The following is a 23,497-nucleotide window of genomic DNA, read 5'->3' as shown; positions in this document are numbered from 1 at the left end:
TGACCTGCTTTCTCCCCCTCGGTCACTTTCTTTCTTTCAGTAGTCTTTAACTGTGCGTGTGTGTGTGCGTGTGTGTGTGTGTGTGTGTGTGCGTTCTTATGCAAAGGAAGAGACGGTTGAGTCTTTGTCACACAACTTTACTGTATCATTAGTCTTTGCTATTATTCTGAGCACAGCACACACCGGATCTCTCTTCATTCCTCTCTCTCTTTCTCTCTCTCTCTCTCTCTCTCTCTTTCTCTCTCTCTTTCTCCCCCTCCATCCCTCTTTCTCTCCAACCTCCCTCTCTGTCCGTTTCTCCCACTCCTTCTCACACAATCCAGTGCATAATCTCTCTCTCTCCCTCCCGTCAGTAGACTTCTCTCGTGCATTCTCCTCCTCTCCCTAGACGACCGCCCTGTGGCACATCGTTATCCCACACCTCCCTCCCCCGCGGTCCTCCGGGTCGCGCCTAAGTCCGACATGTATCAAACAAGGATTTTTTGTATGAACAGACGGACAACAAACTGTCCAACCACGACCCCGTAGGCTAATCTCACTCATACCCGTGAGACGCAATTAGCCGCACTGAGCGCCGCTGATGTCCTTCATAAGCGGTAAGCACCGGTACTCTGCGCCAATGTGTTTACTTTGCAGACACTGAATGCAAAGAGAGGACCGTGCGTAGGATCTGGACTATTTCAGGGACCGCCAATCATCTGTTACCGGCCAGAGCATAATCTTTAGTTAGTTATTGGCAATAAAGGCAATGTTCCTGGGTTGTCTCTGTAAACTGCTTATATTAATTATTATACCCAATGTTAGTGGTCATAAAACCAACTTCCCCAACTTCTTGGATTAATCAGTTAGACTAATCAAACGTCGTGACCATCAGAGAGCCGTGTCTCCCTCGCCCTTAGTCTAATCCAGCACTTCAGTAAAATCCCTCCTCCTTTCAAAAACCAACCCGACCTCCTCATTGTCTGGTGTCAGCCAACGTCTCAATGAAAATACAAAAACACATTCAAAGATCCAGGTCGCCTTTCCCGATCACTCACCTTTTCCACCGAGGACCCAGGAAGAATGCCCCAAAGCCACCCAGAGCAGGGCAACTGACAACCCGAGCATCTTCACTGCCACCGCACGAACTCTACCTGGGCACGAGGAACGGTATGTAGGCTACTTTGTCTCCGACTGTAACCTCTCTTGTCTTGCGACGCCTGCTCGACACTGTAGACTCAGCAGCGACGCTTTGGCGGGGCTGTGTGGCTGCGCGCTTGAGGGAGGGACCGGGACGGGATCAGCGCACCCCGGAGCTCGACTCTTACGTCACGCACCGAGAAATCATAAGGTTGAGTGAACCGATTTCCTCAGTTGAACCAGTGGTCTTGGGCTATAGGGCCGTGGGATGACTAATCAGACTTGGGTCAAGTGCTATTTGCAAATATAATCAAATATGACTACTTTGGGTGAACTTGATTTATCTTACTTTGTAAATTAAATCAAAGTTTGATGCAAATCAAATGCACCTCAATTACTTTCAAATACTATCAAGTATTGGATCAGGTTCCAATCATACTTTACAAGCACACAGTGCTCTATAAAGCATGTCCACTCTATTGTAATGTCGATATTTGTGAGATGATTATCCAACAAAACATTTGTGTGTGTGTGTGTGTGTGTATCTGTGTGTGTGGGTGTGGATGGGTGTATATCAGGCCCAAATCAGCATGGACGATGCCATCATCTAACTGCTCCACAGCTTACTCGCACCTGGAGAGGCTGGGAAGCACAATGAGAAGCATGTTGTTGTTGTGTTTTACTTCTCCAGTGCATTCAACACCATCCTGCCCCTCTTGCTTGCAGAGAAGCTCCCAGCCATGTAGGTCGACCACGACATGTTGGCCTGAAGTATTGACTACCTCACCAGCAGGCCACAGCACATCCAGCTGCAGGGCTGCCTGTCTGATCTGGTGTTGAGCAACGCCCCAAGGAACCATACTGTCACCATTCCTGTCACCCTATACTGTTCCAACTCTGGAATGTGCCACCTCCAGACATTGTCAGATGACCCCTCTGCCGTGGGCTGTATCAGTGAGGACAAGGAGGAGAAGTACAGAGATGTGGTCGGGATATTCATGAGATGGTCTGAGAAGAACCAGCTTCAACTCCACATCAGCAGGACCAAGGAGTTGGTGGTGGACGTCCGACAGAAAAGATGCCCCCAACCCCTATTACCATCCAGGGGGAGGAGACTGAAATGGTGGAGTCATACAGGTTCCTGGGAGTGCACTTGAACAACACACTGGACAGGACAGACCCACACAGGTTCTTCATCGTGTGTAGCAGGCTGCTGCAGATGTTCTACAAGTCTTTGGTCGCCAGCACACTGTTCTTGGCTGTGTCCTGCTGGGGAGGCAACATCAGGTCTGGGGAGACAAACAAATTTAATAAGCTGGTGAGGAAGTCCAGCTCTGTTGTTGGGCAATAGTTGGATATGGTGGGCTATGGTGGAGAGGAGGATGAGGGACAAACTGATTCTGTCCTCGACAACCCCTCCCATCCCCTCTATGACCTGTGGCAGATGGGGAGCACCTTCAGCCACAGGCTCATCCCTCCCAAATACAAAACAGAGTGGTTCAGGTGTTTCTTTGTGCTAGCAGCCATCATCACATTCTCATAACGGTGTAAGCGCGCGCGCCTGTGTGTGTGTGTGTGTGTGTGTGTGTGTGTGCACATGCGTGTTTGTGGGATCAGTACCTCACTACCTCTATATGAAGCCTAACCTAAGGAAGGGGGTTGTGCTTCTGGGAAACTGACATCACTCACACACAGACACACACACACACACACATACACTCAAATGTCAATTTCCCAGAAGTCCCAGGAGCTCCAGGCCGAAGCTACAATAATCCGCTGGGAAATTTAGATGGTTTGCTTCGTCTCTCAAAAAGCTAATTTACCTGCTGTAGAGTCGGGAGAGGGGAGGTGGGCAGGGGAGAGAAAGAGAGAGAGAGGAGGCAAGAAGGAGAGATTGGAAACCCATTTGTGTTCAATTATTTTCTAATCTGTCTCCCTGTTGGCTTTCAGGTTCAGTTTGGCCAATTATCACGCTGTGAGACAATCCTTCTGCTTTGTCAGGCTGTCATTGGATGGCAAATAGGGTCCATTCTAACACAATGGTTGGGTCTATTATGATAGGTCTATTATAATTATAATAATTCATTATATTTATAAAGCACTTTTCATTGACAGACAATCTCAAAGTGCTGAATTATGTATACCTTTAGTTAGATTGTGCAGTCAGAATAAGGTGCTGTGTGTTAGCCTCTTTATTTATAATGACTGATTTCACAGTTCAGTACCATGGATAGCGACGGGTTTTTGGAGCTGCAGAGATAGGAGAGACAGGCAGAGGGCAGACTTCTGTCATCTATAAACTGTAGGGATGCCATTCACACTGGCCACTAGATATCGCTATGGTGACTTTTCAACGCAGAACCCTCAGCCAACGTTCTCCTGACTCGGGGACTGCTAAAAGTGTGACACAAAGCATGGGCTAATGCAGACCGTTGCCCGTTGAGAAAGGTAAACATGCGAATGTGATTTTCTAAACAATTGCAATGTAACATATGCGCCATGACAGCTTGTTGATTTTGTTTGTCAGTCCCTGTTATTGAAGTGGGCATCGCCCACAGATGTTCTAACCAGGTAAGCTTGTTTGCTAATGCAACTAACGTGACCAATGTCAAACCATCTGTCCTAGCATTCTTTCCTGTCAAGCTTTCTTTACTCTACGTCTGCCCTCTTTTTTTCTTTCTTTTTTTTTTTTACATAATTTTTTTGGCCGGTAATCATCGAAATTCCAATCAAAAACAAACAGCTCTAGCTACCTACCTAAAACAGATAGCCATCCTACCTGACTTCATAGGATATAGCCTGGTTATCTAGCTAATGAAGACGACTCTCTTGAGCTCTTTAGATAAAACGGAAGACTTATCTGTAACTATCTGTGAATATGAGAGATACAGACTAATCAAACGTCTGAAAAGCCCAAACGGACCACCAGAGAGGAGCCGTGACTCCCTCGCCTTTATCCCTCATCTCGCCCCTTAGCACCACTACACCCCCCCCCCCCCCCCCCCCCGTGAGAGGTGTGTTTTATTAAACACATCCTCCTCATTCTCTCGTTTGTTCTCCTGTGTGGCAGAGTTCTGCGGGGCTGACCATGGTGTGAGGAGGAAGGCCACATGTCCGCCCGCCGTATCCCCTTGGTGCTGCTGGCCTGCGGCTCCTTCAACCCCATCACCAACCAGCACATGAGGCTGTTCGAGCTGGCCCGGGACCACCTGCACCACACAGGTCCGACACCACCTGCACCACACAGGTCCGACACACAGGCAGACACACTCTCACACAGGCACACATGATTAAACTGTAGAGTATCCAGTACTCCCCAGGCGTGTCTCTGAAGTAGTATGCATAGGTGATTTCAGGATGTATAATCAGTAGCCAGTGGTATTTTCATGTCAGTACACTGCTGAATCAGCTTTGTATCCCTCCAGCCCAGTCCATCCCCTGGTCCTACTGTCCTCTAGTCCAGCACCTGGTCCTACTGTCCTCTAGTCCATCCCCTGGTCCTACTGTCCTCTAGTCCAGCACCTGGTCCTACTGTCCTCTAGTCCATCCCCTGGTCCTACTGTCCTCTAGTCCAGCACCTGGTCCTACTGTCCTCTAGTCCAGCACCTGGTCCTACTGTCCTCTAGTCCAGCACCTGGTCCTACTGTCCTCTAGTCCATCCCCTGGTCCTACTGTCCTCTAGTCCAGCACCTGGTCCTACTGTCCTCTAGTCCAGCACCTGGTCCTACTGTCCTCTAGTCCAGCACCTGGTCCTACTGTCCTCTAGTCCAGTCCAACCCCTGGTCCTACTGTCCTCCAGCTCAGTCCAGCCCCTGGTCCTACTGTCCTCTAGTCCAGTCCAACCCCTGGTCCTACTGTCCTCTAGACCAGTCCACCCCTGGTCCTACTGTCCTCTAGTCCAGTCCAAACCCTGGTCCTACTGTCCTCCAGCCCAGCCCCTGGTCCTACTTTCCTCCAGCCCAGCCCCTGGTCCTACTGTCCTCAAGTCCAGTCCAACCCCTGGTCCTACTGTCCTCTAGACCAGTCCAACCCCTGGTCCTACTGTCCTCTAGTCCAGTCCAACCCCTGGTCCTACTGTCCTCTAGACCAGTCCAGGCCCTGGTCCTACCATCCTCCAGCCCAGCCCCTGGTTCTACTGTCCTGCAGACCTATGCAGCCTCTGCTCCAGTCGTACTACCATGTTCCCTAACCCTATCAGACCTCCCTATGTCAGCTTATATAAGCCAGGGAAACAGAGGTGCACTTCAGTAGGAATCCGTAATGCTCTTAATACCACCCTGACCCAGGAAACTGGACATCAGATGACCAGCGGGGTGGGGGGGGTGAGCAGGGGTGTTTAGGTTGGGCAGCATACAGAGAGGTCACCGGCTTAATCACATCATCCATGGTGTATTAAACACTGTTCCATCGGCCCATTAAAGACCACAGCAGTTAGAGACTGTAATGCCATGCTTGCCTGAGCCTATGCGTTGGGCCACATAGCTTCCGGGTTCAGGAAGTGACATCAGCAAGACAGGAAGTTGTCCTGGTTGGCAGGAAGCAGTGGGACTGTCACTTCCTTTTAGGTGACAGAGGACATTTTAAAGCATTGCCAAGATTCATTGTCCACCTTCTCACAGGATCTGATGGTAGCTAGAGATCCAATTACACATCCAATTTATTTTCATATTTGGTTTCTCCACAGAACATGTAACTGCTGTTGCAGTAGTAGTGTTTTAAGACTCCTACCAATCAGTGCTCTCCATGTCTCTCATAGGTCAGTACAAAGTGGTGGGCGGGATCATATCTCCAGTGAGTGACGGGTATGGCAAGCAGGGCCTGGTATTGGCTGAGCACCGGGTCGCCATGGCAAAGCTGGCACTGCAGAGCTCTGATTGGGTGTCTGTGGATGAATGGGAGAGCCAACAGCCTGACTGGACGGAGACGGTGGTCACTATGAGGTGGGTGTGTCTCGCCAGCCGTACCAGGCAGCTTTCTGACTGCAGCAGGTGGGATTTGAAACGTAGACCTTCCACATGAGAAGCTAAACATCTACTGCAAACACCTACCCCCCCCCCCCCCCCCCCCCACACACACACACACACACACACACACAGACACACACCCTCCTCCGAACCCTACAGCAGGCTGCTGCTGTAAAGTGGTATTGGGTGAGATTAGTAAGATATGGGTGAGGTTAAAGGAGGATCTATGGGCAGTGGACTGGGCAGTTCATGACCTCTTTAGTGACCCTCCGTGTGTGCGTGTGTGGGCGCAGGTACCACTATGGCAGGATACTGAAGCAGTACCAGCAGACCATGGAGAAGGACCGGGACTCCACTACCGACTCCTCCCAACTCCCCAGTAAGACCTGCCTGGTGCCAATACCTTCACTACACATTCACTCTGCTGGAGCAGTTCCATTTCAGCCTCTAGCCCTTTCCCTTGACCTCATACACACTCAATATTCACAGAATCAGTATATTAATTTATTGAAGTCAATATTGCTGCCCAAAAGGCTGCCACACTGCACTGCACACTGCAAAGGCTGTTGAGCTTTTTTCTCATCTGAAGATTGAAAGGGCTCGAGTGAAGAAGGCAAGGGGCCAGGTAATGAAATGGTACCAGTCCTGACTCATTGCTGATTATATTCTCGCAAAGGCTCTCACTTTCCTCAATATCAGAGTGTTGTTGTCACTTTACCAAAATTATAACTTCGATATGATACCTAAAAATATATTTTTACCGATACTGAAACGATACCACAGTAAAAACCTAAAACATCAGGACAAATAGGCTAATGGAATAATACAATATCACGTGTAGCCTACTGATCTCAGTGTTTGCTGTCTGCTGAGGCGGAGTAGGAATGTAAACTGTTTAAACTTCATCATCTTCATTTGTCAAATAATAAGCTTGGGACGCTACAATTATAAATTGAAAGTGTCCGCTCTGCTCCACTAGTCTGATTGAATTGCAATTCAGATTGGGAGGCTGTAGACAGGCTACTGATCCTTTCTCTTTCACACTACCCCAATCAACGCCAACAAACTCGCAACACCCAACATTCTAACGTTGGAAGTTGTTAGACTGTTGGCATTGGTTTGGTCAGTGTGCAGACAACTTTACAATTCCAGAAAGAGGGGTGGGGGTTTGGGCTCTCTATTGGTGAGACATAAACCTCGATACAAACATGGGGTCAAAGGTCAGCCAGGTCAGGTCACTGGTCATTTGCACTTTGCCTTCAGCACTAGATTGTGCTCTTAGTCACTTGTTTTAGAAAGGAGATGCACTTGTGAGTTCTGGCAAGTAGTAGTACACTGGCTTTTCCTACATTAAATGCAATTATTGTTAGCTGCTTTGGATAAAAGCGTCTGCTAAATGACTAATGTCAATGTAATGTAATGCTAACTGCTTTAATGAAATATAAATAAATAGATACTAATCTGCTAAAACAGACTGGTCTAATTACAGTAGGTGATTTATTAACCAATTACCTTCCACAAACTGCCATGTGATAGATAGATACTTTTCTTTCATTTTCTTTCTTTCTATAATATATTCTTACAATATGCATAAATATAGAATATTTACATACATACTGTACATATATACATACAGTCTCTATAAGGGAAAACCTCAGCAGGTGGGCCAGAGGCCAAACGGAATAAAAGTATTTCAGACTTAACAAGACTTTCAGCGGCTCAGTTCACGTTCACCTAACCCCAAATTGCTCTCAATGAGCAGGTTAGCACCTTGCATGGCAGCTACCACAATTGGTGTGTGAATGTGTGTGTGTATGGGTGAATGAGAGACCATTGTAAAGCGCTTTGAGTGCCGCTAAAGTGGAAAAGCGCTATATAAGTGCAGTCCATTTACCATTTACCATCTTTTCTGATATGGCCTGTCATATGTCACTACTGCTAGCCATGGCGCTAAGAGTACGGCTAAAGGATTAGCTCAATCTCCTGTAGTGTGCCTGCGCTTAACCTGGCCCCTGCTGCTGATCACACACTGCCGAGTTAGCGCTCCACGGCTAAAGAGCCTAAGCATTAGCCTTGAGATGTAAGAGATCCCATCAACACGCCTTCTCTCGCGGTGTGCTTAGGCCAACAAGTGGGACAAACAAACAGCCCCCATATGCGTAGCGCATGTGAGCTATACGCCAAGTTAGCTAGCAGATGCTAACACATACAGATATGAACACGCTCAGATGCTACAGTAATGCATGCATGTTGATGCTAACACATGCTGATGCTAGCACATGCTGATGCTAACGCATGTCTGCTGATGCTAATGCACATGCGCTAGCAGATGTTAACACACACCTCAAAGAGGGTATAAAGGGACATTTTTCCAGAGAATTCAAACAGGGTCATATTCCTTTATTCCTCCGTGATACTTCTCAATAGACTTGCCCTCCTCACTCCCCCCCTCCAGGTCCCCTCGTCCCCCAGCTGAAGCTTCTCTGTGGAGCCGACTTCCTGGACACCTTCCGGGTGCCGGGGCTGTGGCTGGAGGAGCATGTGGAGGAGGTGGCCGGCGTCTTCGGCCTGGTGTGCGTGAGCCGGGGCGGGCTGCAGCCGGAGCGGGCCGTGCACAGGTCCGACACGCTGTCCCGGCACCGCCGGAACATCTTCCTTGTCCGGGAGTGGGTCCACAACGAGACCAGCGCCACCGAGGTCCGGCGGGCCCTGAGACGAGGGCAGAGCGTGAAGTACCTGGTGCCCGACCCGGTTCTGGAGTACATCCAGCGGCACCGCCTCTACACACAGGACAGCGAGAGGAGGAACCACGGGGTGCTACTGAGGCCGCTCGCCAAGCAGGCCGCACAGAACCCTGGGAAGGCTCCGGAAGATTGATAGCTTCATAGTGCGATACAGAGACACAACACTGCCGATAATATCTGCCTGTGTTTGTCTGACAGAAATATCTGTCATAATATTTCACAGATGTAGCTGATAGCATTTGCAGATCTCATTGATGCTGGGATCACATTAGTGTTTGCCAAAAGCAGAGAGCAGGTTTGAGTGGAAGTTGGGCTCATATCCAGTTCATCCTTGTGTGAGATCAGAGTGGAATCTAAAGCCTACTGTGTTCATCTGTGTGAGACTGTGAGTATTCTAGTTGATGTGATGAATTACCATTATTGTCATGATATCACCGTAACCATTTCTGACATTCAAACCTTTTCATATCGGTTTCCATAATGTTTATATTTTCATGAAACATATTGTGGACGTGTGGAATAAATTATGTTTGGAGAAATAACTGTTTTGTTGGTTGTTGTGAATCTGTTCTCTTCATCTCAACATTGGCCCAGGAGGCACAGTTTGCCTCTTGTTTTCTCTCAGTGTTTAGCAGGGGGGTTGGCAGTATTTTGGCAGACGTTGAGCTCTCCCATCGGGATTCAGTGCTCCTGATTTCACAGTGGATGACTCGGGTCCTTTCTGAAGGGATTTTACTAATCCTGGCAGTGTCTGCGGCGCGAGCTGGCTTCTCAATGAGGCCGCGGGCGCTTAGCTCATCTGCCCGCCACAGACGCGCGGTCTTGGTCGGCCGCTGTGCTTTTGACAGGAAGAGCCACGGTTCACTGCAAAGACAGCTTAGCTAATTAATTCTGTTTTCATGGGACGTAACAAAAGCCCCTGCAATCACACAGGGGCCTTCAATAGCATTCTAGATGGAGAATGAGAAGGATATACACACAGCTAACACTTTATTAGGCCGTTCCGTCAGCTTGAACGAGCCTGGCCGCTCAAGGATAAGTTCACTATTTTGCACTTGAGACCCTATTTTTCAGTCTACCATGAAGCTGACACATAGAGACTATAATATATATATACAATATAATTTCACTGATAGTTCCAGTATTGAGGTAGCTATAGTTTTTCTGCAGGCTCTCACTGGGCTACAATGGAAGTCAATGGGGCATGCATGAATGTGTTGGAAAAACTAAGATAACTGCATGCTTTTCCAAGATGGGAAGCACAGTGTGTAATCTTACCAGTTTCAGTATGCTCTCCAGTGATATGTATCGCAATACGAATATTTTTATGTGTTTGGCATGGCTTGGACATAAGCATTTCTCTGGCACTTGTTTTCGCTGCTATAATAACAATGCATTTCACAGGAAAGCATACAGAGCCGGCTAAGATTACACCCTGTGCTTCTCATTTAGGAAAAGCATATTAAACATAGTTTTTCCTACAATACATTTGCGCATGCCCCATTGACTTCCATTGTAGCCCTGTGAGAACCTGCAGAAAAACTAGCTAGCTCAATACTGGAATGATCAGTGAAATTATTTGTCTGTGTCCATTCATGGTAGACATCACAAATGGGGTCTAAGGTCCAAAATAGTGAACTTATCCTTTAACAAGGTGTTTCCTCCCTCACTGGATGCTTTTGATTTATCGCACCATTCTTTGCAGTCCATAGAAGAGTTATGATAATAGTTATAATTATATTTGTCCGATTGTTGATTTATAGTTGAATATACTCACAGTATAGGCAATGCCCTCGAAGTGACCCTAGCCTATATAGCCGGTCAAATATGGTTACGTGTGAACATTAAATGTCCCTTTTCATCCAAATTAATTTACTGTACTTCCACTTTTGCAAATTAATGAAGGAAATACTCTTACCCTAATCCCATCCAGTAAGCACTCTCACACCCCCAGGTCATCTGTATGTATGCAGGTGTGCTCATGTAACGCCCAGGCGGGAGAGAGGGTGGTCCTAATTCTCGTAGAAAAGCGAAATAAGTAATCCGCTTAAAGTGTTTCTGGTTCAAATTGGGAGTCCGCCGACAGCGCTCCTGCATTTGGTCGCAAACAACCAGTGATATTGGACCTCCTTTCCCTCACTGGAAGTAAGAAAAACAAGACGATGCCAGTAGATCTAAACGGATACTGGAAAATGATTTCCAGCAACAACTTCGAGGAGTACTTGAAGGCCCTCGGTGAGTTGCTTCTACCTGAATGGACTGCTGGTTTGCACGTTTTGAAGCGGAGGTCCAGGAGGATGTGCTGCTTGGTGTCCCAGAATCTTTACTAGTCAATTGGACACAGCATTAGGCTTATTGCCTATGGTCAATACTGGTCTGGAATAAGATATAACACATGAAAACGATACGGTCTAGTTTGATGTAATATTTTTGTGAGCCCTGCCTTTCCCCTCTGTTGTCTTTATCTCAGTCTTGTTTGTTCGTCACATACATCATACACATCACACAGGACAATGAGCCGTGAAACGTATCACTGCTCATCTTCCTCTTCTCCTCTTCTCTACCACCCCCTCTTCCTCCCTCTCTGGGACCCACAACACAGATGTGAATGTTGCCATCAGGAAGATCGCCACCCTGCTGAAGCCTGACAAAGACATCACCCAGGACGGAGACCACATCGTCATCAAGACACACTCCACCTTCAAGGACTACAACATGGACTTCCACATAGGGAAGGAGTTTGAGGAGGACCTGACGGGGGTGGACGACAGGAAGTGCATGGTGAGTGAAGGAGAACATGTGGGTCAGGGCTGTGACTGGATCATCCATACATTTTCCTGGCACCACTAACCAGTGGTGTTTCTGGTCGTTCTCTCCATAACTTGGTTATTTTTTTAAGGAAAGAACAGTGTAATATATATTATCCTCTTGTTCCTGTTGCTCAGTTCATTGACACGTATTGAAGGTATCTTGACAAGAACAACAAGGACCCATTTAAATTAGATTCCTTCCTTCCTTGGAGAAATCACTGTGGGGAAATCATTATGCTGAAGGAGGCAGGCTCATCCCACCCAGATGCAAAACAGAGTGGTTCAGGCGTTCCTTTGTGCCAGCAGCCATCAACAGCGCCTGAGTGTCGCCCCCCCGATGGTCCTGATGTCTGCAATCCTCAAAATGCACTGAATGAGTTGTAAATTGACGTTGCCAAGAACACACTCTACTGTATAAATAGTCATATTTTGTCGTCAAAATCCATATCCTTTGAGAAGTGTGAACAGCTGTGAATCTTTGAAGCCCATTTTCTCTGCTTACTGATTTAAGCTGTACAAACATTCACAGAAGCATATCTTCTTCAAATATTTGCAGATTTCAATGCATGGCACATAATTTCAAAGCTTACAATTTACATTTTCATAATCTGTAAAAAAAAATAAGAAAAATGACCTTGGCAGACATCAGGACCAAACCAAGTCACATATTTATACAGATTGTATGTATGTATGTATGTATGTATGTATGTATGTATGTATGTATGTATGTATGTATGTATGTATGTTCCTTATTTTATACATACTGTATGTATATATTTTTCATACTCTTCTATGTATATTCTTTACTCTGATCTATCCTGTTCTCTTATCATCAAACTAGTTCAATGAGAAAATGCTTTTTCTGCACTCAATAACCCCTCTTCTAGAGCGCTTGTTATAACCCCCTTCTAGAACACTTGTACTGTGTTGTACTGTACTGTACTGTACTGTACTGTGATGTACTGTAGTTGTCTTTCTCCTCTCAGGGGTAAGGGATACATTTTAATGCTTCTGGATCTGTTCTGCTGTTTGAGACTCTCCGCTATGCCATTAGTCTCTCCTCAGTGTGTGTGCACGTGCATACGTGTGTGTGTGTGTGTGTGTGTGTGTGTGTGTGTGTGTGTGTGTGTGTGTGTGTGCTCTATACCAAACTATGTTGGCTGTGTGTGTGTGCAGACCACCATCTCCTGGGAGGGGGACAGGCTGGTGTGTGAGCAGAAGGGGGAAAAGGAGGGCAGAGGCTGGACTCACTGGGTGGAAGGAGATGAGCTGCACCTGGTAAGAACCTGCTCAACTGTTTCTGAATACTTCGCCTCTATTTAGCTGTGTCTGTTGAGCTGCACTCTATTCATTTCTCTCTGAAAGCAGCCTTGAAATTATTTATTAGCAAAGCCCTCCCCTGGAGCTCTAAGAGAATAGCAGCGCCTTGAGGGTTTAAAGCAGGGGTGTCAAACTCTGGCCCGCGGGCCAAATTTGGCCCGCAGTGTAATTATATTTGGCCCGCGAGGCAATACCAAATGACTACTAGAGCTGGCCCGCCAGTATTATACAGCGCATTCACCGCTAATACTACAAATCCCATAATGCTCTGCTGTTGGTTTGGCGCGTCAATCAAGACAGGACCCAGAAACGCCCTCTCTTCTGTGACAGTAGTCATAGCAATCTCATACTACAACTGTAACCGTGTTACCCCTTCTTAAAAATGGCGAAAAGAAAGGCAGAAAACAGAAGCTTTACGTTATGTAACGTCTCACTGTGATAGAGACACCTGTGTTGACCTAGCCGGCCGCTGTGTTTGCTCTGTTCCTGTTCATTCAATCCTGTCTGTCTGTCTGTCTGTCTGTCTGCATGCCGGCTGTCTGTCTGTCTGTCTGCATGCCGGCTGTCTGTCTGTCTGCATGTCTGTCTGCATGCCGGCTGTCTGTCTGTCTGCCTGGCTGTAGGACAGTCAGGGTTTTACAAGCTTCTCTACTGAGCAGATGGAGCACCAACACTTGTGTCTGAGGGCGTATTCACATAGTGCACACCATTGATGCGCACCAAAAGCGAAAGTGATAAGTGCATATTCAATGTTAAAGCAAAACTTGTTTGGGTCCATATTAAAATTTTCATTTGTTCAATGTTGGCCCGCGACTTTGTTCAAGTTTTAAATTTTGGCCCACTGTGTATTTGAGTTTGACACTCCTGGTTTAAAGGAACAGAAGGTACCAGGGCTCAGTGCATCTATAGGGGCTCGTTCTCCGGTAAACACTCCTTCTCTGGCAACTAAAAGAAAAAATCATGTTTAGCCCTGTTTTAAGGTTACTTATGATCATATACAATGGTTCAGATCAAAAAGTTGACAAAACTAGCACTTTTGAGAAAGTCCGATAATTGCTCTACCACTGTTTTGGTCATACAATGGATGTGGGTGGGCACTGTGAAATATCATTCAAAAACATGTTAAACTCTCAATTTCAAAGACAAGAAGCTCATCGAGGTGTTAGTTGGCGTTCTGACATATAATTTGCCATAAAGTAAGATTCTAGTTCATCTGGAAAGGCTTTTTTAAATATTTAGCATAGAACTATTTAGTTGCAGCACATACATGTGTAAACTTCCGCAAACTAGGTAGCCTAGCAACATAAACAATAACAATAGCTACCGTACCCATCCACATCCATTGTATGACCTAAACGGTGGTAGAGCAATTATCAACGTTCTCAAAAGTGCTAGTTTTGTCAACTTTTTAATCTGAACCATTGTATATGATCATAAATAACCTTAAAACAGGGCTAAACATGATTTTTCCCTTTACTACTCCTTGAATGATGAGAAGGAGGCAAATCTCCCTCCAGCCACACAAATAGATTAGATATAGATCACAGAGAGACTGACTGACTGACGTATTGACTCTTCTATTAAACATGATGACTCCTCCCTCTGTGCTGTCCAGGTGTTGAGAGCCTGCGGCGTCGTGTGCCAGCAGGTCTTCAAGAAGTCCTAGAGCCTCTCTGGTGGAGCAGAGCGCCTCCCCCTGGAGGCCAGAGCTCAGAGAGATATGGACCACACCTGCGAAGGAGATGCTTCATCCATCCACTCATCCATCCATCCACTCCTCCATCCATCCTTTCCTTCATCCATATTTAATCCCATGAAGACTGTTTTATTTTGTTCTGCTTCTTAACGGTAGGGTAGGCGAAACCAGGAAGAGTACGTTAGATTTTGAAAATCCAACCCGGAAAAAAAAATCCCCGCCCATCGCTTCAGGGCCTCCAAAGCCACTCCTCCAAACTGGGGGGAAACAAATGACACTCGCTAGGCGGGTAGTTTGGTTGACAGGCTGGTCGGCCATTCAACCATTTCAACCGGGGACGGACGGGCTTATTAGTCATGCGAAGCTTCCACATATTATGCTTTTTGTGTCAGAACATTTTATTTATTCATTGCTGTCGAGATGTCAAGAAATTTGCAAAACATATAACAAAAATTGCTTTTGAAAAAATCGCCTACTCTACCTTTATTAGTCTATCTTTCCATGATGACTTGTACTGTGTTGTGCTGTCCCCATGTAGTCGTTCCTTACATGTGTAGTGTTTGGAGGCACTAACACTAGTGGTTGAAGGCTCGCTAACTGGCCCCTCAACCTCCCCGACATGAGCCTCGGGCTGGCACCAAAGAAAGAGAAGAGGGAGAGTGACAGAGAGAGGGAGAGAGAATTAAGCTTTTAAATCTGCTAACACTGTATTCTCTGATAGGCTAGCCCGAAGTAGGCTGAAGCCAGCATAAGCATTAGCCTAGCCACCATGGTTGCCAGAGCCAGGACAGCTGAGCTAGCGTTAGCATGGCTGGCCTTAACCTGTAGGCTACTAATGCTCTGCAGACAGCGGATCTACAGCCTGTCTGTCTGCTCCTCCATCCACTGAAGCTTGCCCTTGATAGTACAATTAATCAATCAATGAATAAAACAGCACTTGATAAACTCTGCCTGGCGAGTGTTCTTCCTGTGAGAGATGCTGACTACCCTTCAAATGTTCTCCTTTCAAATCTGCACACACAGCAGTGCAGTGGTCTAACCTGACCTCAGATAAACCACCTTTTTTAACCTCTCTCACACACTATAGCCTGCCTTCATAGATTCACCCTGACATCACCCACAACGATAAAGAGTGACCTAATTTTAACCTAATAAAATTAACCTAATCTAATCCGACACACACACCAGATTCTAACCCAGAACTCTGAACTACACACACACACACACGATTTGTGTAGATTTTCAATAAGATGTACTGCTCTCATGTCAGTGATGTGGACAAGGCACACCTTCAGGGCCTACATCACACCTAGGCACACACATAGGCCCCGGGAGCAGTGGGCGTCACTCAGGGGAACATGACGCAGGTTGATTTGCCCGGCTCTGGCCACATTGTTGTGGTAGGCTGTGGGGGGATTGGGGTTCGGGGGTTGCTTGGAAGTAGTAACAGCTGTTTTCTCAGGGTACTGTATGTTCTTTAAACCGTGCTGCCTACAGGGATGCACCCCCCTAGACAGGACGAAAGCACAGGCTCACAGACAAGGGGGGGGCAACTCCGAAATTACCAGGGTTCGAATCGTATAGGGTGACCAAGGGTGGATGGGTGTGTGAGAGTTTGCGACCGCACAGTATGAGCTACTGTTTCACACAGAAAACTGAAGCTTTAAAAAGCAAGACATGAATGAACAAGCTCTCGTGTTGCTCATCCGCTGGATTCTCTCTGTTCTGATTGGTGGAGAACAACCTTGTCTGGTGTTCATGAAGACCACCTCTCACACACGCAGCTCCTGGAGAGGACGAGACAGGAGGTAAACATCAACATCTTGGGCTTGTTAGGCCCAGTTATATAACCCACTGCTGCTGGGTTCTGGTGTTTGTGGAATTGATCTGCTGGTCTCCTCAGGCCTGTAGTCCTGGTTAAACAATAGACAGACTCATCATCATGATCATATCTCGGTGGAAACAGGTGAGAATGTCTTATTCAATCAATCATGCAGCCAATGAATTAATCAACCAATCAATTAATACATCCACCAACCAATCAAACAATTGATCAAATTGCAAGTTCAGAGTGACTTCAGCTGTCTTCAGCTTATTTTTTCAGCTTATTTTTGGCTTCAGTCATGGACAAGCACCTTTTGTGACCATTACCAGTTTGCTGGCAGTAGAAATACTGGGTTTACTTTTTCAACTTTATCAGCCTGCATGCTCAAAGTTCAATCAGTGTTTTCTTTGAGCTGAATAAATATAGGTGACTGCAAACAGACGGATCCACTGCTGCTATCCAAACTACAGAGTATTAACACTATTAAATCATTCAGTCAGACAAAGTTAGACACTTCATAGCTTAAGTACCCTTCAGTGAGGAAACTCCACTCCCCTAAAGTAGGAAACAAGGTGTGGTTTATCAAACTGGCCTTGATGGGTCATAAATGTATTGCATTTAGTATGCACATGTGCATCTGCATTGACCTCTATACTCTTTTCTCTGCAGTGATGTGTGTAAGCTTTGGTTTTAATTTCACCAAATATTCAAAAATGTCATCCTTTTTCATTTTTATTTTAATTTGTTATGACACTACTAGTGACTCCCTCTAAGGACAGAGAGGGGGGTAGCGCCCCCCGCCCCCACAGGGCTGTCAAAATGTTTAGTACTCTGCCCCTGGCCTGCCTGAAAGGCCCTGGAACAGGGGGCAGCCTCCCTTTCCCCGTCAGCCTAAGTTCACCCTCAGGACAACATGCCAGCAGACTACAATGGAAAGTGGGAAATGGAGATCAATGAAAACTTTGAGGATTACTTGAAAGCACTGAGTAAGTCCTTTTCTGTTGGCGTGTACATTGTGTGTGTATACTGTATGTGTGTGTTTCTTTGTGTATAAAAGTGCCAATGCTCATAATTACTGTTGTCATTTAGCTTTATATAATCACACACATTACTGTCAATATTTCTACAAATATGTGTTACATTAGAACCATTCCTAAAAGTTTTTAATTCATTAATCTTTATATCATCACATCTTGCAGACATTGATTTTGCGACCAGGAAGATAGCAGTGCACCTGGCCCAGACCAAGGTGTTTGTGCAGGATGGAGACCGGTTCAAGACGAAGACTCTCAGCACTTTTAGGAACTACGAGGTCAACTTCACCGTGGGGGTAGAGTTCGACGAGCACACCAAGGGCCTGGACGACAGGGTGGTCAAGGTGGGACAGGACACACACATGCTCAGACACACACATGCTGACCACTCGGTCCTCCTCTTCCTCCTTCTCACTACTCCTCCTCTTCAGCATCGCCCTCTCCTCCTGTTCTTTCTCTTCCTTCACCTTATCTTCCATCTATCGACCGGTTTATCTTCCTCCTCCTCCGGTCTGGCCCCAGTATGATGGCCGTCAGTCCTGGGTTGTTTGTTTGTTTGTTTGTTTGTTGTGTGTCAGTCCTGGGTCTCTGTCCGTCTGTCTTCCAGACCCTGGTGACCTGGGAGGGGGACAGGCTGGTCTGCGCTCAGAGAGGAGAGAAGACCAACCGGGGCTGGACGCTCTGGACAGAGGGAGACAAGCTCCACATGGTGAGTACTACCAGAGAGACCAGAGAGAGAGATCATGTCTTTTATTCATTGTAGGCACTATATATTACACACATAGCAACATTTAGGGTGCTGAATTGCGGATGCATGCAATTTACAATTTACATTAAATTAAGAGCATACCAGAGTTATCACTATTATCATATTGTTATCAGTTATCAATCTCATCTATTGAGATCTATCTATCTATCTATCTATCTAGCTATCTATCTATCTAGCTATCTAGCTATTAATTATATTATATTATATTATTATTATTATTATCATTATTATTATTATTATTATTATTATATATTCTTATCTATCTTCATTGGTGAATATATATATATACACATACATACATACATACATACATACACATACATACACATACATACATACATACATACATACATACATACATATTCATAGCATATACATGTACAGTATATATGCATTTACCTATGTGTTTTACAGAAACAAGATAGTTGTCTGAGTGAATGCTGATATTCCTTGAATTATGTTATAGATATTATCATGTCCTCCTCTGCTAGAATTAGCACACACTACTAGAATTAGTACCTATACTACTACTCCTACTACTACTACTACTACTACTACTACTACTACTACTACCTATACTACTACCTATACTACTACTACTACTATTATTACTATTACCTATACTATTACTATTATTACTATTATTATTATTACTACTACTACTACTACTACTGTCCTGTCCTTCACTCAGTCATGTTGTCTGCAGCAGCATATGCCATTACCCTAGTCAAACTCCTAGTATGTGTGAACCATATACATGACTAATAAAATGGATCTTGAATCTTGAATCTACTCCTCTGCTAGAATGTACAAAGTAGAGAAAGATCGCCACCTGCAGGACAGATGTAACTTCACACCACAGACCGACAGAGAGCTGTGTCCCCAAGTTTTCTATTATCCCATACATTAGAAGTGTTGTTGTAAAAATTGAGGGGCGGAACATTAGATTGACCTGTGTATGTTAGTGAGTGCACACATATACCAGAGCCCACCATCTGGGGGCGCTCACCACAATTCATTTTTTTCATTGCTAAGAACATTTTGATGCCAAGTATATCAAAACTATACTTGGTGTCTCAGTAAATGTATAGTCTATTCTGTAGAGCCCGACTATAAATCCACACACTGCACCCGACTATAAATCCATACACTGCACTGCCATGGTTCCTGAGCAATACACCTGCTGCATAACAGTGCAGGTTTCTCGAGATAATCATGCTGCAGACATACAGAGATGGCTGCCATTTTAGTGACTATAGATGAGTATAAGTTTCTAATAGCTCATGAGATGGTATGGTATATCACTAATATCCCATAAGCTCATAGGCATAAGGTGCAACCAACTTTCTGTGCGTACATTTGTCTTTCAAATAATGTTCATACTGTGTAATTACATAAAGATATTTTATACACAAATCATCACTGACATGGTACAATATTGGTTTAATTTCTGCCCTCCATCTGTGTGTCTGTCGGTATGGCAGAGAGGAGAGGGTGAAGAGTACTGTTCTCTTAGTCAGCCCAGAGTAGACAGTTTTAGAGCCAGACAGATTTAATTAATTACACTACAGTGTATGATGCTCTCACAGTTGAAGATACACATCCAAATAGCTGGAGGCTGTTTGATTAGCACTTAGCATCTGTGTGAAAGACTGTGATGTGATGTGATGTGAAGGCCCTGGGCAGTCATTTGAGTGGTTCAATAATGATTTAGTTATGGTACTTTGATACATACTAAAACCATTATGAAAGTATGAGATTAAAATTGTATATTTTGAGAACTGACATTCCAAGCATTTCCAAGCGTAGTCCAATCCAGTCACTGGCATTGTCAAATCTTACTTTATTAACAGTATATAGCACATTTCATAGTCAGAGGCAAAACAAAGGAAATAAAGAAGGCATAGTAACTCTGACACACATTTGACACAGAGAAGCAAAAACAATTCATCCATTTGAGCCAATCTTCTTCCCTGACTTCTCTCAACAAGATGATTGAGAAAGCTCCAACAGAGGTCCTCCTAAGCCAGGGAATGTTTTTTTTGTTCTGATCCAATGGAAAAGTATTATATATTGGCCCTAAAACAGTGGGTAGGAAAAGCCTGTAGAATGTAGTGAAGCATTAACTTTGAAATTGTAGGTGTTGTGTACTTAACGTTTTACTTTACATGCACTGTATGTTTAATAACTAAATAAGGCAGTGTGTACAATGAATTAAGAAAAGCTGTGCAAGGAGGCAGGCGAGGGAGTCTCTAGACAAATGTTTACTCTAAAAATGCAATAATCGCAGATAAGAGATCCTGTATACCTGCTCAGAAAGCTACAAATGGCCGCCACAGTCATATGGGGTCACTGAGAGCAGGTGGGAGTGGATACAGAAGCCTGATGAGTCACCCTGGGTAGGTTGTTATGAACAACATTATCAGGGGAGGATATTGTTTCCTTGGTTGATTGTCAGCCTCAATTTCTTTACAGACAATTACAAGTGTATACACCATAACCTGAGCATATTCAAATGTTCTACAACTCATTTGAGATGACTTGTTTAGAAATGTTTAAAACAAGTTGTTTTGAAATACAATTGAATTGGATTGGCTATTATTTATTACATTATGAACGTTCAGTAGCCACTCTTGTTTTGTTGCCTTCTAATAATCGTTGGACAGAACAAGGACCTTGTGTTTCCCATTTATACTGATCTATGGGGACAACCGTTTCTGATCATGGCCAACTTACTAACAGTTAGTAAAATAATCACATTGTCCTGTTGGAGATGGACAACACGGTTTAATGAGCTTGTTAGTGTCTGCACTCTGCAGAAACTGGGCCTCTCATCTCTCTGCAACTTTACCTGCAATCAAACCAGATATTCCCACGATGTTACTGGTTATGATGTTTATTATCTATTCTTGTTTCAGAGACAAAGCTCAGTTGAATAGCGAGAGTGTAGGCAGGTAGTGAAACAATCAAGATGTGCTTTAAGTTTCAACTTTCAGCTTTAGTTTGAGGGTATTTACATCCAAATCAGGTGAACGGTGTAGGAATTACAACACATTTTATATGTGGTCCCCCCCTTTTTAAGAGACCAAAGGTAATTGGACAAATGGCTGCTTAGCTGTTCCATGGACAAGTGTGTGTTATTCTCTCGTTATTTCACTTACAAGGAGCAGATAAAAGATCTAGAGTTCATTTCAAGTGTGGTACCTGCATTTGGAATATGTTGCTGTCAACTCTCAATATGAAATCTAAATAGCTATCAATATCAGTGAGGCAAGCCATCATCAAAACAAAACAACCACAGCAGACAGATAGCAAAAACATTAGGTGTGTCTCAGCAACACCTCAGCAACACCACGGAAAACAACTGTGGTGGATGACAGAAAAACTATTTCCCCGGTGAAGAAAGACCCTTTCACAACAGGCCAGATCCAGAACATTCCCCAGGAGGTACTGGAGGCGTATCTGTGTCAAAGTCAATCAAGAGAAGACTTCACCAGAGTAAATACAGAGGGTTCACCACAAGATGTAAACCATTAGTGAGACTCAAAAACAGGAAGACCAGATTAGAGTTTGCCAAACAACATCCTATGGACAGATGAGACAAAGATCAACTTGAACCAGAATGATGGGAAGAGAAGAGTATGGAGAAGGGAATGAACTGCTCATGATCCAAAGCACCACCGCATGAGTGAAGCATGATGGAGGTAGTGTTATGGCATGGGCATGTATAGCTGTGAATGGAACTGCATTTATTGATGATGTGAATGCTGACAAAAGCAGCAGGGTGAATGCTGAAGTGTTTCAGGCAATATTATCTAGCCAAATGCTTCAGAACTCATTGGAGCGCTTCACAGTGCAGATGGACAATAACCTGAAGCATACTGCAAAAGCAACCATAGAGTTTTTCAAGGCAAAGAAGTGGAATGTTCTGCAATGGCCAAGTCGATCACTTGACCTGAATCCAATTGAGCACGCCTTTCACTTGCTGAAGACAAAACTGAAGGGAAACCGCCCAAAGAACAAACAGTAACTGGAGACAGTTGCAGTAGAGGCCTGGCAGAGCATCACCAAGGACGATACCCGGCGTCTGGTGATGTCTATGGGTTCCAGACTTCAGGCTGTCATTGACTGCAAAGGATTTGCAACCAAATATTAAAAAGGACCATTTGATTTATGATTATGTTAGTTTGTCTGTTATCTTTGATCCCTTAAAAAGGGGGGGGTCCACATATACTATAAACTATATTCCTACACCGTTCACCTGGATATAAATACCCTCAAATTAAAGATGAAAGTCTGTGCTTAAAGCACATATCAAATGTTTAATTGTGGTGATGTACAGAGCCAAAATGATGAAAATTGTGTCAATGTGTCAACAAATATGTATGGACCTAACTGTATTTTACTCTCTTATTTGTATGACAGTGATGGTCGGTAGGCCTATGTGTTGACTGAAGGTACAGCAGAATAGACTGAAGTTGGCCTTGAACTATTAAAAAATAACATCAAAGCATCAAGTCCATGTTGAATTGAAGACAGATGGCAATGTCTGGATAAACTGCACCAACCCAGGCACAAAACAGGAATGGTTTTCTTGAGTTTCATGTCACAGCAGATCCCACAGAAGTTAAAGGATTGAAAGTTAAAAGGTGTTGGCATGAATATGGTCAGTTGATTAGGATTTTTATTACAGTAAACATGGTTGCTTGTTGGAAATAAGACTATGAGTAAAGAAAATTCCCAGTATATGTAAACCATGCACTGTACATGGCAAATACATGGATTTTGAATCTTGAAAGGTAGAGATAATGGTAACATCACGCCTTATCTGCCCTAGTGAGAACTGACAGAGGCTAAACTAAAGTCTTTTGTACTCTTCCTGTCTTTTGCATTTCTTTCTTGAGTTGTGTATATGACACTGGGAAAAGCTACTACTCCAAAGTTATATTCATAGACACTGCACAGATCAAGATAATGCAGAAAATGATGAAGAGGAACGGTAAAGCCTATCAAATAAAATCTGTGATGGGAGAAATTTGTTGAGGGTCCAAATTCCATCCCAACTTCCGAGAACTTGGAAGTAAAACCTGCAATCAAAATAAGAAAACTTTTGATTCAGTTAGTATTTTTGTTTTCACACACACAAAAATCAAGTCATTTAAAACAACAACATATCTTTTCATTTCAACTCACCTCTTAGAATTATCTTCCGATGT

General features: G+C 44.6%; 3 protein-coding genes across 3 annotated transcripts in view; all 3 read left to right on the top strand.

The window, feature by feature from the left end:
• The first annotated feature begins 3,513 nt into the window (after window positions 1–3,513).
• nmnat3 (nicotinamide nucleotide adenylyltransferase 3) lies at window positions 3,514–9,360 on the top strand. The gene is made up of 5 exons (XM_084447377.1): window positions 3,514–3,567; window positions 4,190–4,341; window positions 5,876–6,059; window positions 6,377–6,462; window positions 8,539–9,360. The coding sequence occupies exons 2-5, from the start codon at window positions 4,230–4,232 to the stop codon at window positions 8,958–8,960; spliced, it is 804 nt and encodes a 267-aa protein (XP_084303503.1). The 5' UTR covers window positions 3,514–3,567; window positions 4,190–4,229; the 3' UTR covers window positions 8,961–9,360.
• Window positions 9,361–10,862: 1,502 nt separating this feature from the next.
• Window positions 10,863–15,581, top strand: LOC311316161 (retinol-binding protein 1-like). The gene is made up of 4 exons (XM_084446957.1): window positions 10,863–11,062; window positions 11,430–11,608; window positions 12,814–12,915; window positions 14,573–15,581. Exons 1-4 carry the CDS (start codon window positions 10,990–10,992, stop codon window positions 14,621–14,623), a joined length of 405 nt encoding a protein of 134 aa, XP_084303083.1. The 5' UTR covers window positions 10,863–10,989; the 3' UTR covers window positions 14,624–15,581.
• A 1,743-nt stretch (window positions 15,582–17,324) lies between these two features.
• LOC311316555 (retinol-binding protein 2-like) overlaps window positions 17,325–23,497 on the top strand; it is a 6,637-nt gene continuing 464 nt past the window's right edge. The window contains exons 1-3 of the mRNA XM_084447433.1: window positions 17,325–17,464; window positions 17,678–17,856; window positions 18,120–18,221. Coding sequence (XP_084303559.1) covers window positions 17,392–17,464; window positions 17,678–17,856; window positions 18,120–18,221 — 354 coding nt within the window. The 5' untranslated portion in view covers window positions 17,325–17,391. The remainder of the gene's footprint in view (window positions 17,465–17,677; window positions 17,857–18,119; window positions 18,222–23,497) is intronic.

The sequence above is a fragment of the Borostomias antarcticus genome (genome assembly GCF_949987555.1).
Source record: "Borostomias antarcticus genome assembly, chromosome: 12".
In the NCBI taxonomy this organism is placed as follows: Eukaryota; Metazoa; Chordata; class Actinopteri; order Stomiiformes; family Stomiidae; genus Borostomias; species Borostomias antarcticus.
This window is presented reverse-complemented; position numbering and strand designations above follow the sequence as displayed.